The sequence below is a fragment of the Capsella rubella genome, unplaced genomic scaffold (genome assembly GCF_000375325.1).
Source record: "Capsella rubella cultivar Monte Gargano unplaced genomic scaffold, Caprub1_0 scaffold_1, whole genome shotgun sequence".
NCBI lineage: Eukaryota > Viridiplantae > Streptophyta > Magnoliopsida > Brassicales > Brassicaceae > Capsella > Capsella rubella.
The window spans coordinates 7,858,689-7,871,514 of NW_006238923.1; the positions used below are offsets into that span (position 1 = coordinate 7,858,689).

The window sequence follows — 12,826 nt, forward strand, 5'->3', positions numbered from 1 at the left end:
TGATTGAGAAAAACTTATAATCAAAGGGGGGAGGAAGAGTCAAAAAGTCATGAAATGTGTGCGAATCACATTAAATGAAGAAAACAAAAAGATGGCTAAGTAAGCGCGTCCAAGGCTTTGACCCTTTCCACTTTCTTGTCGCATTCGTTGATACTTTGAGATTCTGGTAATGTGGAGAGAGAGACCTGATTATTTTTAGTTTTAAGTATAGTATTAATAACTTTAGCTGTAAAAACAAAAGGTAATTTTCACGCAATTGTTAAACCATCAAATCCAAAATGGATATGTTTTTCTCGGAAACGGCTAATTTTGTGCATTAGTTTATACAAATAATTTTTATTAAAAATAAAAATAAAGACTTAACTAGTCCTTCAGTTTTGGATATTTGTTAAATGTATTCCACATATAAGAATCATGGGTCAAGAGTTTAATTTAATACTACAAAACATAACTGGTGCAAGAAAAAATTTGTTTCTTTTTTTTCATAAAACAATATATCATCAATAGAGACGTTTCTTTTTTGCTTATTAATGATTTGTAAAGCATTGTAGTATTTTAATTATTTGTATTCAACGTCAGGAATTAAATATAGACCAAAGAAATTTTTTAAAATAGTTTAGGATGTCGGAATAGTGAAAACGCATACAAAACATTAAAAATAAAATAAAAAATATATAGGGATTGTTAAGGAGATGACATAAATGTAATGGAAGAGGAAGTCAACATGCCAAATAGCCAAAGAAGAGACTAAATTTTTTTTTTTTATGGCAGCTTTCTTTAAAAAAAATATTTTCTTTGACCAGATCACTCTTTTCCTCCTTCCCTTTTTCTCTCTCTTCTTTTTCCATTTACACTTAATCTCATACTTCCCCCTTATCTTCTCTTTTATCTCACTTTTTCCCCAAAAGAATCCTATTTGTCAAGCTTTAGACCCTCATTTTACTCTAATTCCAAGTTTTTTTTTACACATCATTTAACAAGAAAAAAATGTACATTGAAGGTTTTAAGCAAGTATAAAGTCAAATAAATCAGGCGCCAAGAAGGAAGTGTTTATGGTCATAATAAAAGATTCAATAGTAAGGGGGCGTAAAGCAAAGATTTAATAATTATGAAGCACGCCAAATGCAATACAAAAAACAATACAGATAGCTCTCATTTTGATTTATATTTTTTTCTTATAGAGTGAATATATATACAAAAAGAAAAAAAATTAGCGTAGGAAAAAGACATTAACGAAAGAGAGCGAAGACTTCGTCGCAGAGACTTTTTGTGGATTTTATCGTTTTGAGTATCTTCTTCTTCTTCTTCTTCAATTCAATTCAATCAAATAAATTTTTAGGGTTTATTTCATCAGGTAAAAAAAAAAACCCCTCCTTTTTGTTGTTGTTGTTGTTGAGCTGCTTAGTAATCATTTCTGCCCTCTCTTTGTTTTTCTATGTTTCGAGGTTTTGATTTTGCTCTTTTTTGTTGATATTTGCAGATTGTTTTGTTTATTGGTATATATATATATATTAATCGAAGAAACGTTTGGATTAGGTTGAGAAATCGAAGAATTTTTTCTTCGATTCGAAATGGGAAAATTTTGTTGCTTCACTTCCGCTTCTGAGGTAAACACAAAGATTCAATTTTTTTTTTCTTTTTCATTTTTAGTATTGAGATGTCACAAAGGTGATTGTTTGTTGTAAAATTGTATCTCCTCGATCGGTGGTGGTATATAATATCCAGAGGATTTTTTTTGTTTTTTTCTTGCCCTTTTCCTCTTTTTCATGGTTGAAGAAAAGTGGTATAACCAATCAGTGAATAATTATCACAAAAGGCTTCTCTTGCGATGATTGAGATGTGATTCAGAGTGTTTCTGCAAATATTTTTTCCTATGAATTATGTTAACATATTTGACATGGGATGTGAATACTATAGCTCCCTTGTTTGTGATGTTTAAGAGTGAAAGATCTGAACTTTTTCTTGGTGTATGTGTAGGTTGTGGGAGGACAATCATCATCTCGATCGGGTAAAGGAAGAAGTGATGAAGGGATGATCAAGTATGGCTTTAGTCTAGTTAAAGGGAAAGCTAATCATCCCATGGAGGATTACCATGTTGCTAACTTTATCAACATCCAAGACCATGAATTGGGTCTTTTTGCTATTTATGATGGTCATATGGGTGATACTGTCCCTGCCTACTTGCAGAAGCGTCTCTTCTCCAATATCCTCAAGGAGGTAAAAAAATAGATTACTTGTTTTGTTTTCTAATGCTAATAATGAGTTTCGATAGATTTTTTTCTGAAATGGTTCCTTTGGTCTTTCTTTTCATAAGAAATGGACAACCAAACTTAGGTTGGGGTTGTCTGTTCAGTTGAATGAGCATGCATACTTGGGATTGTTATAGTGGTTTGCTGTCTTTTCTTCATGGACATGGTTTATATGCTTAATTGTTGTATTCAGGGAGAGTTCTGGGTTGATCCTCGAAGGTCTATAGCAAAAGCTTATGAGAAGACAGACCAGGCTATTCTATCAAATAGTTCTGACTTGGGTCGTGGTGGGTCTACGGCCGTGACTGCCATATTGATTAACGGGAGGAAGTTGTGGGTAGCTAATGTTGGTGATTCAAGAGCTGTTCTTTCTCGAGCAGGCTCAACAATGCAGATGAGTACAGATCATGAGCCCCGTGCTGAAAGGTCGAGCATTGAGGATAGAGGTGGATTTGTATCCAATCTACCAGGTAAACAACTGATTCCATACAGTATCTTTAATCATTAGTTTCTTCCATTTGATTATATCTAACTATCGTTGACAAGGATGTTGTGGTTGTGATCTAACAGGTGATGTTCCTCGGGTGAATGGTCAATTAGCTGTATCTCGTGCCTTTGGAGACAAGGGACTTAAGACACACCTGAGTTCAGAACCTGACATTAAAGAAGCCACTGTAGATAGCCAGACAGATGTTCTTCTCTTGGCCAGTGATGGAATTTGGAAGGTAATGGCATATTCTGTGGTGTATATATCACAATATAAGATTGATTCTGTTTTCATATAAAAATATTCATCTCTTGTTAACTGAGTGTTTTGAGATTCTTGTTGCGTTACTAATTGTTGAAATGATGTGAACAGGTGATGACAAATGAAGAGGCAATGGAAATAGCAAGAAGGGTGAAAGATCCACAGAAAGCAGCAAAGGAACTAACAGCTGAAGCATTGAGAAGAGAGAGCAAAGACGACATATCTTGTGTCGTAGTCAGATTCAGATGACAAACTCTGAAAGGGAGGGGATGGGATATTTTACGAAGGAGATGGTTCCTAATATAATAAACCCGCATTTTCAAATCAAAAAAGATTCACCAGGACAACAACAAAAAGAAAGGCTTGTTTTTCACAGGATTCGACTCTGATGATTCTGGTCTGGTTTTAGACTTGAGTCTTAAGTTTCGATTTTGTGTGATTAGCTTCTTGCTATAGCTTATGTGCTACGTTCATTGTGTGAATTGTGTGTGTTTTTTAAAGACGACAAGAAAAATGAACAAAAAAAAAAGGGAGAGAGGAAAAAAAGAGTTGGTGGGTGGTGACTGGTGGGAGGATTTGTGTTATTATAATTGGTTAATTTGTTATTTCTAATCATCGGGATATATAAAGTTATATTAGGATGTTTTTAAAATTATTGTGAAAGTAACTTTTTTGATTAGGTTTCAATATGTTATGTTAACCAAAGTATATTTGCTATTTTTGTATTAGAACTATACAAATATTTGTTTATCCTTTCATCGTTCATCGTTGAGTGTTGTAGGTTGAATGTCATTATCCTTGGAAGAATTGAAATAGCATAGATCATCCATCAGCTTTGTATACAATTTTTGTATAGCATAGTTGATAAAAATATGTTGTAACTCTAGTCAAAAAAAAAAAATTATGTTGTAACGTTTATACAAAAACATTTGAGCACAAATGTAAACGTACGTGGTCGTCAATGGATTTTTTTATTTTTCTTTCCCAAGATTACAAAGCATTTGACGTTTTTACTTTGATGATTTTCATCTGATGATCATTTCCGATACTTTCTTCATGTCTTACGTTGTCATTATCGCCAACTTCTGATAGATAGATGAAGTGTTGAACATGTCTTAAGTTGTGTGTACTTACAATAAAGTAAACTTATTTAGCTGGAACCTTAATGTGTGGATAGGTTAGAGAGGCCCAAACAAAACAACGGCCCAATCACGTCAGATAAAATTAGGGTTTAGGAGCTGAGATAGAAAACCCTTAACCCTTATATAAATACGGTAGTGAACTAATCTTCGTCCTAAACTAAAATTCTAATCTAATAGAGAGAGTTGTTAAGTTTTATTCTTTGGTTCTTAATTAATTTTAATTTAATTTTATGGATTGGTAAAGCAGAAAAAAATGCCTCTACTTTCGGCTGCAAGAGATGAGATCGAAGAGATCGGTTCTTGTTTGGCTTTGTTCTGAAGGCATATATTGAATTCACCATTAGTAGAGGGATCTTCATTTCTTGCAGAAAAATATTTTCACTTCTCTGCTCTTTAATCCCTCTCTTTGGAACATATTAATCATAAGCAACATTGTTTGTTAATTCTGATGGATGATGATGACAAATGAGTCGTTTCTCAATGTCAATGGGAATACTTTGAACTGATATGTAAAAAGAACTCGTGAGTCGATTGGCACAGCTTTGAATTGTCTTTTTCTTTAGGTGTCCAATACGTTGAACTTTTACAGAATTATGGAAAACACAAAATACATCGAGGGAAGAGGTCAATTTGTAGTTTGTACTAAAGAAAGGTCGGTTGCAAAATGGACTATTTAGACATGCACATTAGACTTTGAGGGATTGATTACTTTCGGCATAATGGGGGGTGTTGGTGCGAGTTGACAGTTTGTGTAAGCATATGTAAGCTAAGAGTCATCAAACGGTTTATTGAACTTATGTAATAAAAGTGCCTAGCTAACGAGCGTAAGATTCTTCTTTTTGACATCAAGTAGTGTTGGACTAAACCACTTTAGAAGACAACACACTCGAAAATGCCTAACCGACCATATCATGCATGAGCCGGGCTCCTTCCGGAACGATGAAGTTTTGCCAAATTCTAGTCGAAGGGCAAAGGGCTGGCTGGTTGATAATTCCAAACTTTCTCCATGTTCAGCCAGAGAGATATAAAGGTTTAAGGTTATAATATCTGGGGGAGAAGTTTTGCTACTACACTGTTGAATTCACACTTCCGTGATTTGTAAAGGAGTTGGAACTTATACGAAAGGATTGTCAATTATTTTTTAAAATGTTGAAACGATGATACTCCTAACAAAACCCAAATGAAGCCCGGTGGCTCAATTCAACAACAAAGAAGCAAACTAAGCGTAAAACAGACTCCAGCCATCATAAAGAAGGTTGAAGATACGCAGTGTTGTCTTGTGGAAAGTTCAATATCTTGAAACATCCATCATCAAGAAACACATAAATTAAAATTACACATTCTGAGTAGCAACGCTTACTGTCTCCAGCTCAAGATCCAGGATGCAGCAAGAGTCGCTTCTCTTCTCACGGAAGTTTCAGTATTTAGTTCTGCAATGATTCAGTGCTTCCATTAGTGTCTAATTGTCAATCAAAATGAATGAAAAATAGTCTTTTAAGTAGCATAAATATTAACGAAAAACTGGCTTTTCATACCTCTTCTTGAGGCTCATCAGCACCTTTGGATCGCTCATCTAAGAGGAAAAAGAAAAAGAAAAAAGTTAAGTGTAAGCTGCAGAATCCTAGTTGTTCAAACGCCAAAAAGCTTTGGAAGAGAAACAACAAACTAGTATGCTAAAGTTTTCTGCTACAAACTCATTACTCCTTCAAAATAGCTAGAATCCAATGACTATGCGCATAGGAATATATGCATAAAGGCCACTTAAATGTGAATCCAGATTAATGGTTTCGAGTTCCCAAGCATCAAGTTACCAACATTTCCACTCACAGTTGGGGCTCTTTAGAGTTCATGAACGAACAAGATTTAAAATGCTCATTTCATTCTAAGGAGGCTATCAATAAAATAAGATAAGATTACCTCCTTCCTCATTGAGATCTGAAGTCCACAAGGTGAGATTGTCTCTAAGTAGCTGCATGATAAGAGTGCTGTCCTTGTATGATTCCTCGTTGAGGCTGTCAAGTTCAGCAATCGCATCATCGAATGCTTGCTTAGCCAGTTGGCATGCGCTGTACAACACGTAGTTTCAGACCATTAGACTGAACATTGGTTCCATTATATGTTCTATCCAGAAATAAGCAAACGAAACAAACCTTTCAGGAGAGTTTAAGATCTCATAGTAGAAAACTGAAAAGTTCAATGCCAAGCCAAGTCTAACTGGATGTGTGGGTGCCAAACCAGTGTCTGCAGCAGCAACAGCAGCCTACATAGCCAGTATGAAGATGGAAGTCTCTTGTTAGGTATTTCTGGGATCAGAATAAGAGGGAAGGGACAGAAGAGAAAAAAAAAAAGAAATATGATTAGAGAACCTTATAAGCTTCAAGAGACTGATCTGCAGCTTCCTTGCGTTCAGCACCAGAACTGAACTCTGCCAAATAACGGAAATAATCTCCTTTCCTACATAGAAAGAATCATCGATCGACTTCACTTCAGGAAGAATCATAAGAAAGAGTGGTAGAAATGCAAGAGCTTCTAAACATATAACTTAAGTTAAAACGATATGATAAACCTCAAGATCTCATTCTTAGTCACATTTTACCCCTTCACGCACCACAACTTAATATCACAAGAACAATTCACCTCAAATCAACTAATACATTAACTTCAGGTCATACCACATTTACGTTAAAAAAAATGGGCAGAGAATAGAGAAGCATCGGATGACTCACATTTTGTAGAAAAAGACAGTTGACTCCACAGCAGTAGACGACGGAATGAGGTGCTTATCAATGACGGACAAGATGTCATTACAAACTTTGGCAAGCTCATCTTCAACTCTCTTTCGGTAAGTCTTAAGCCTCTTGACATTTTCCTCATTTCCCTTAGACTCTTCCTTCTGCTCGATGGAGGATAGTATTCTCCATGAAGCTCTCCTTGCACCAATCACATTCTTGTACCCAACAGATACAAGGTTTCTCTCCTCCACTGTTAGCTCCACATCAAGCTGAGCAACTTTCTTCATCGCCTCAACCATTTCTGCAACAACATTAACAAAGTATTGAGTACTGAAGACATTTAAAAGAACATGGACCAAATTAACTAAGCAACTCAAATCACAACAAACGAGCCAATCTCTGATTGCGCTTCCAAAGTTTGCAATTCACTAACGATATATCTGGTTTACAATCTAGATTACTACACAGAATCAGATCTTGATTTATCAAACGAAAATATCTAGCTAAGAAATGTAAAAAAAATTCCATTCTTAGCAAAGATGATTCCAGAAAAAATCGTACGGACCACAAGAGAAAAAAACATAGATCTATTTCATTCCCATACTAGCCACCTTTGTACAACAATGGAGCCATACAAAGAGATTCAAAAAACTGAGAATAAAACCATATCAACATAAGATCAAGACTGATCAGAGAAACTAAGGAACATCAAATAAGAAAATCACTAAAAGGGCTCATCTAAATCTCAAAATCTAGATCAAGTAAACAACCCACAAACACACAAATCCATAAAGAAAATTTACAGAAATGTAAAACCAAATCTAGTTAGAACCCAGAAAACAAACATTCATATATTCGATCGGAGCAACAAGAGATCAGATGTTTCAGAAAAATTTTACAAAATCATTTTCCGAACAGAGAGATCTAGCAAAATCCAAAAAAAAATTACCATCGTATCTTTCGGTTTGCTCAGAGAGCTTGGCCAAGTAAACTTGCTTCTCCCTCTCGTTCTCCATGGCTTTTTTTTTTTTGCTGCTTCTTCTTCTCCTTCTCTCTCTCTCTCTCTGAAGTCTGAATCAAATGGATGCTTTGATTTGATTGATTTCGAGATTAGTAAGTAACCCTAGGATGCTCTCGTGCTGCTATTATATTGGCCGTTGGATCTACCTTTTTTTATTTCCCCTTAAGTCAACAAACTCAGAACCTTAAGTTTTAGAAATTACAAAACAACCTCAAAAGTTTTGCTTTGATACAGAAAGAACCTAAATTAGACTGAATCAAATTCGAAGAACTTGCGCTAAGTCAATAACGTAAAAAGGCTAATTACACTGACGTGACAAACGGAGAAAGACATGTCCTCTTGTCCAACATATTTAAAGGTTTGATAAATTCTTTAATACAAAACACATAACCCAAATCATACACAACATTTTCATCATGTCAACGCGATTACACATTAATCAGATTTGTTTGTTAGTAGAATATAAGTTCAGTGACGTAGAAAGACTTTTGCACAAATTGATTGGAAAAAATCAAAAAAAAAACCACTGAATTTTTCTTTCGATCTTGATTCTTGAAGAAACAATTTGGTTTCTGCCATTTGTACATTGACTCTACCTGTATCCTGTTGTTAGCTAAAAACATGCTTTAGTTTTGCATGAAACATAAAATCTGAACTATAATGAGAAATTTGTTCAAGATAAACGAGCTGGTCACAGAACTCAGTGGATTTGAGAGCTGAGATACTGTTGATGCTCCTCAGTCGCCGTTGACAGGCCTTTCATAATTTTTTCTCGGTCTTTTCGGTTCGATAGATCTGCCAAATTCTCCATGTTATCATCATCTATGTTCTTCATATTAACACTGTCATCGTCTCCATTCAGAAAACCTGCATTATTATCTTTCTCCACCAGACTGGTTTTCACTGGCTCAGCTACATCGCCATTTTCTACAACTTTTGCTTCCTCAAACACATCACCGACCCTTTTTCCAATCTCTAGGTTGTGGTTTGTTATAGAGTTTGGAACAGACAAGTCCATGGCATCAGAGTTACCTAGTAGAGATTCGTTAGCCATCAATGGTTGTTGACCTAGAGTTTTGTTGTAAGATTGCAAAGAATTGAGCCGGTTCTTGCTTCGGGATACAAGAAGAAATTGCAGATACGTGGAGATTTCCTTGCAGGTTTCAAACTGTTGCCCATCAGGACTATATAATCAAATAGAAAGAAAAAAATGTTATAATTATGAACTTAAGGGTGATAACAACAGCTAGAACGGCAAAGAATACACACACGATAGGCAATTCCAATAGCATCCCTTAAGTCTTGTAAACATGTTTTAATATGTTCAAGAAGATAGAAAGCAAACAAAAGGGACAAATCAAAAGTCTAGCAGCAGCGCTGAAACACTATTATATACCAAACTCGAGTCCTGACTATCCCTATGCTACAAAATGAGTGTCAGTTACTACTCTCTCTCTGCCATATTCCAGGTCTATTGAATCCAACTACAAACACACAGATGATAAACAGAACCAATGAAGACAACTAAAGCAACAATAGGCTGAAACATTATTATACCTTACGTATCTGCGACAAGCCAGCAACATATTGCTACCTTTCCTTTTGATATAGAGCATAAGTTTCCATCCTTTAGGCAAGTATCCCCCAAAATCACAAGCTTTCACAACTTTCTTCGTTTTCCCTATATTCACCCATTCACCATTCAATTGTTCCAAGAAACCTAAGATCTCTTCCTTTGTATTCAACCCAACAGTGATCCTCCTCAGCTCTTCTCCATATGGATCCTCTGAAACATTAGCCAATGCTGAAAGATCAACCATTGCACCTTCTCTGTTCTCCAAATTCACTAACTCCTCCTTATCCAATGCAGAGACATCCACCATTGTACTTTCTCTGTTCTCCAAGTTCACTAGCTCTTCCTTCTCTTCGCTTCTCCAGTTCACTGCATTTCTATTCTTTGGAGGACGACCTCTCTTTCTCTTGACTGAAATTGAATCCATGGAGGTTCCTGAATCACCATATCTACTCTCCATTCCCAAATTGATATCTACAGACGCATACATTGACGCTTCAACATTTAAATCCATAGCATCCGTCTCTTCGCTAGGGTTCCGAATCTTCCTCGGCCGTCCTCGTTTCCTCTTGATTTCACTCCCGGAGGTTCCCTGAATCAGAACGTGCTGAATCGAATCAGGATTCGGTCTCTGATAAACATAGCTGTTATAATGGATCTGACCTTCGGTTTCTTCGATTTCTTCTTCTTCTCCTCCTTCGTCTTCTTCCTCTTTACTCTGAATCGAATCGACGTTAAACAGAGATCTGAGAAGCGACGCGACTTGTGATTGCTCTTCACGGGAGGAATCGTCTCTTTGACGTTGCGGAGACGGAGGTTCCGGTGGTTGAGGGTGGCGCGAAAGGCGAAGACGTTGAAACGTCTGTTTCCGGCTACCAGCGGACTCATTGAAAACGGAGCGATCAATCTTTGGTGTCAAATCGTCGTCTCCACCGGCGGAAGTAGCGAGAGACGCTGAAGAAGACGGAGAGAGAGAAGAACACTGAGAGAGGGCGCGAAGTTCTGACTGAGACAAGAGACGCGTATCGATTAAAGGCAAAGATTCGGCTGATAAACGGTTACCGGAACTACCGTGGAAGTTGTTGTGGTGGTTGTTTCGGAGGTTACCGTCGTCCTCCATGGAGGTCGCCGCCGTGAACACTTGAGACGCAAAACGGCGGAATCAAAAGACGGGTTACAAAAAGATCCAAAATTCCGATAACTTCAGAGCTTCCTTCGCTTTTGCTTTTTAATTCTCGCTCTTAGCTTTTCGGTTCGGTTTATATCTAATTTTCAATTAAACCGGCTATACCAAAATTGATTTTGATTATAACGAAACGTAACGAAACGACTGTTTTACAAATGTTTGTAACTTTGTATATTTGATTCTTTTATGAAATTAAAAACAAAACTCCTCTTTTTATTCGACTAAATTTTCCAATCATACATGTTGACATTGTAATTGATTTAACACTGTAATTTTACCGGTTCATAAATCGAATAAAACATATCATTTGCATATGTATGGGTAATGTGTTTTCAGATGATATCGGAATGTTGAAATTGGGCCTGAAATGCGCTTTATATAAAAATAATACAAAAGGAATGGGGTGAGAGAGGCTCGAACTCTCGACCTCAGGATCACTCAGTAGCTATGAGACCTACGCGCTAGCCAACTGCGCCACCACCCCTATGCTATTTGAACCTCAAATTCTTTATTTTGTATCTATATCTTGATTAAATCAAGTCATAATTAGGATTTTAAGAGTATATACTTTAATGGCTAAATTTCATCGACCAAATGAGCACAGCTTATAAAGCCATACAAAACATAGAGTAATCTAATATTTATTATATACAAAATCCACTCTAAATCATCATTTCAGAAAAGTAAACAATAAAAAATCAACTTATGAAATTTATAAACGTATTTACAAGTTTTGAATTCAATGTTTGATAACAAAAAAAAAAAAAATTTCAATGTTTATTAATTTTTTTAAAACAGAAAGGCATTATTAATATATGCTTACTACATCGTTTTCAATAAAAATTGAGTGAACATTGTCTTGAGATAGACCCATTGTTAACTTGTTAGATTAGGAGAGAGCGTTAAATAACAGAATAAATCATATCACATCATCATTTTGATAACTTAAACAAAGCAAAATCAACTGTATCAAAATTGTTAGCATAGTCAAAAGCTTCAAAAGTAATGTACTTAATCTGCATTATGATCATTTCAGTTCACAAAATTTTGAAATAACATATATGGATTGTACTACTTTGTTACTCTTGTTTGCAATAGTAGTGTTTACCTAAGGATTGGATCAGTCTTTATATTTTTACATATAAATCCACTAATATCTAATGTAAATTTTAAAATCGAACAATTAATCTCTAAAAATAACGTAGGAGTTAAACTAGTATTTGTAAATGATAAAACTAATAACATATTATTTTTATTATAATTTTAAAATCAAGAACTAAATATTGTATAATTTTACTTGAAAATTTAAATTCATCAAAATCTATAATAAAACGATGTTACTTTGATGTAGATGATCCAATTTAAATATATACACTGAATGTAGATGAAAATTTACCCAATTTTACCCAATTTACCATTTTTGTAATTATTACTTCTTGGAGAGGATCAATTAAAACCTATACTATTTATCCTACATACCTTAGTAAGAATATAGATGATTAATTTGGTATTCTTCATACAAATGGCTTGATATATCCTATACACCTTAGCAATCAGAATTTTAGATGATCAATTTGACTTTATATTCGTTGCTTGGTTTATTTTTGTAAGGTCTATCCAAGTATATTGGAATATTGAGAACATTAAGTTTATTTTCTCTGATTTTGTGTGTAAAGTGTAATTAGATTATAGAGAGAGCCAGCTATAAATAGCATTAGATCATGGAAAAGAGAAGAATGACAGAAGGAGAGGTCTACGTGGAGGGATATGCCAGTTCATCGAACTCAACTCAACAGCTGTTTTCTTCTTCTTCTTCTTTTTTGCCATGCTGCCAAATTGGTCCACTTTTTTTTTCTATTCTTACTTTTAGTACCAAACAAATAATATTTGTAATGGCTCAATGAAAATTGTTGTCATCTACCAACATTTTCATGTAAATTTCTCTTAGGTATCCGCCAGTTACTATCTCCACGATGATTTGCATTATTTTAACAAAACCAATTTTACACCAATGAAAACGTAAGTATGATCTGGCAAATGACATACTCTCTTTTTTTTTCTGGTCAACTACGACAGTTATTCAATTTGACGTTGATCAATAGGTGACAGTGGGGTTTAATAATATTTTTTTGGATTAGAGAAAGAAGAGAAAAAAGGAGATATAAAGAGGGATGG

At 35.2% G+C, this 12,826-nt stretch overlaps 3 protein-coding genes and 1 non-coding gene across 7 annotated transcripts; 1 reads left to right on the forward strand and 3 right to left on the reverse strand.

The window, feature by feature from the left end:
• The first annotated feature begins 1,219 nt into the window (after positions 1-1,219).
• LOC17900736 (probable protein phosphatase 2C 9) lies at positions 1,220-3,681 on the forward strand. Of its 3 annotated transcripts, none has more exons than XM_023776810.1 (6): positions 1,220-1,354; positions 1,481-1,607; positions 1,978-2,217; positions 2,443-2,719; positions 2,820-2,974; positions 3,109-3,681. In XM_023776810.1, the coding sequence occupies exons 2-6, from the start codon at positions 1,572-1,574 to the stop codon at positions 3,244-3,246; spliced, it is 846 nt and encodes a 281-aa protein (XP_023632578.1). In that variant the 5' UTR covers positions 1,220-1,354; positions 1,481-1,571; the 3' UTR covers positions 3,247-3,681. The 3 variants fall into 3 exon arrangements, with proteins under 3 accessions (XP_023632578.1, XP_006304084.1, XP_006304083.1); XM_006304022.2 differs by having other exon boundaries at positions 1,537-1,607; XM_006304021.2 differs by having other exon boundaries at positions 1,270-1,288; positions 1,537-1,607.
• A 1,572-nt stretch (positions 3,682-5,253) lies between these two features.
• LOC17898212 (14-3-3-like protein GF14 epsilon) lies at positions 5,254-7,964 on the reverse strand. The gene is made up of 7 exons (XM_006304063.2): positions 7,821-7,964; positions 6,866-7,172; positions 6,506-6,593; positions 6,290-6,399; positions 6,057-6,205; positions 5,675-5,712; positions 5,254-5,569 (listed from the first exon to the last, which is right to left on the reverse strand). The coding sequence occupies exons 1-7, from the start codon at positions 7,885-7,887 to the stop codon at positions 5,564-5,566; spliced, it is 765 nt and encodes a 254-aa protein (XP_006304125.1). The 5' UTR covers positions 7,888-7,964; the 3' UTR covers positions 5,254-5,563.
• A 437-nt stretch (positions 7,965-8,401) lies between these two features.
• On the reverse strand, positions 8,402-10,671 carry LOC17899894 (methyl-CpG-binding domain-containing protein 8). Of its 2 annotated transcripts, XM_023777308.1 has the most exons (3): positions 10,129-10,439; positions 9,450-10,057; positions 8,402-9,076 (listed from the first exon to the last, which is right to left on the reverse strand). In XM_023777308.1, exons 1-3 carry the CDS (start codon positions 10,351-10,353, stop codon positions 8,593-8,595), a joined length of 1,317 nt encoding a protein of 438 aa, XP_023633076.1. In that variant the 5' UTR covers positions 10,354-10,439; the 3' UTR covers positions 8,402-8,592. The 2 variants fall into 2 exon arrangements, with proteins under 2 accessions (XP_023633076.1, XP_006307203.1); XM_006307141.2 differs by having other exon boundaries at positions 9,450-10,671.
• A 379-nt stretch (positions 10,672-11,050) lies between these two features.
• On the reverse strand, positions 11,051-11,135 carry TRNAM-CAU. Its single transcript is given in 2 exon segments — positions 11,051-11,086; positions 11,098-11,135. It is a non-coding gene; the product is annotated as a tRNA-Met (tRNA).
• Between the last annotated feature and the right edge of the window lie 1,691 nt (positions 11,136-12,826).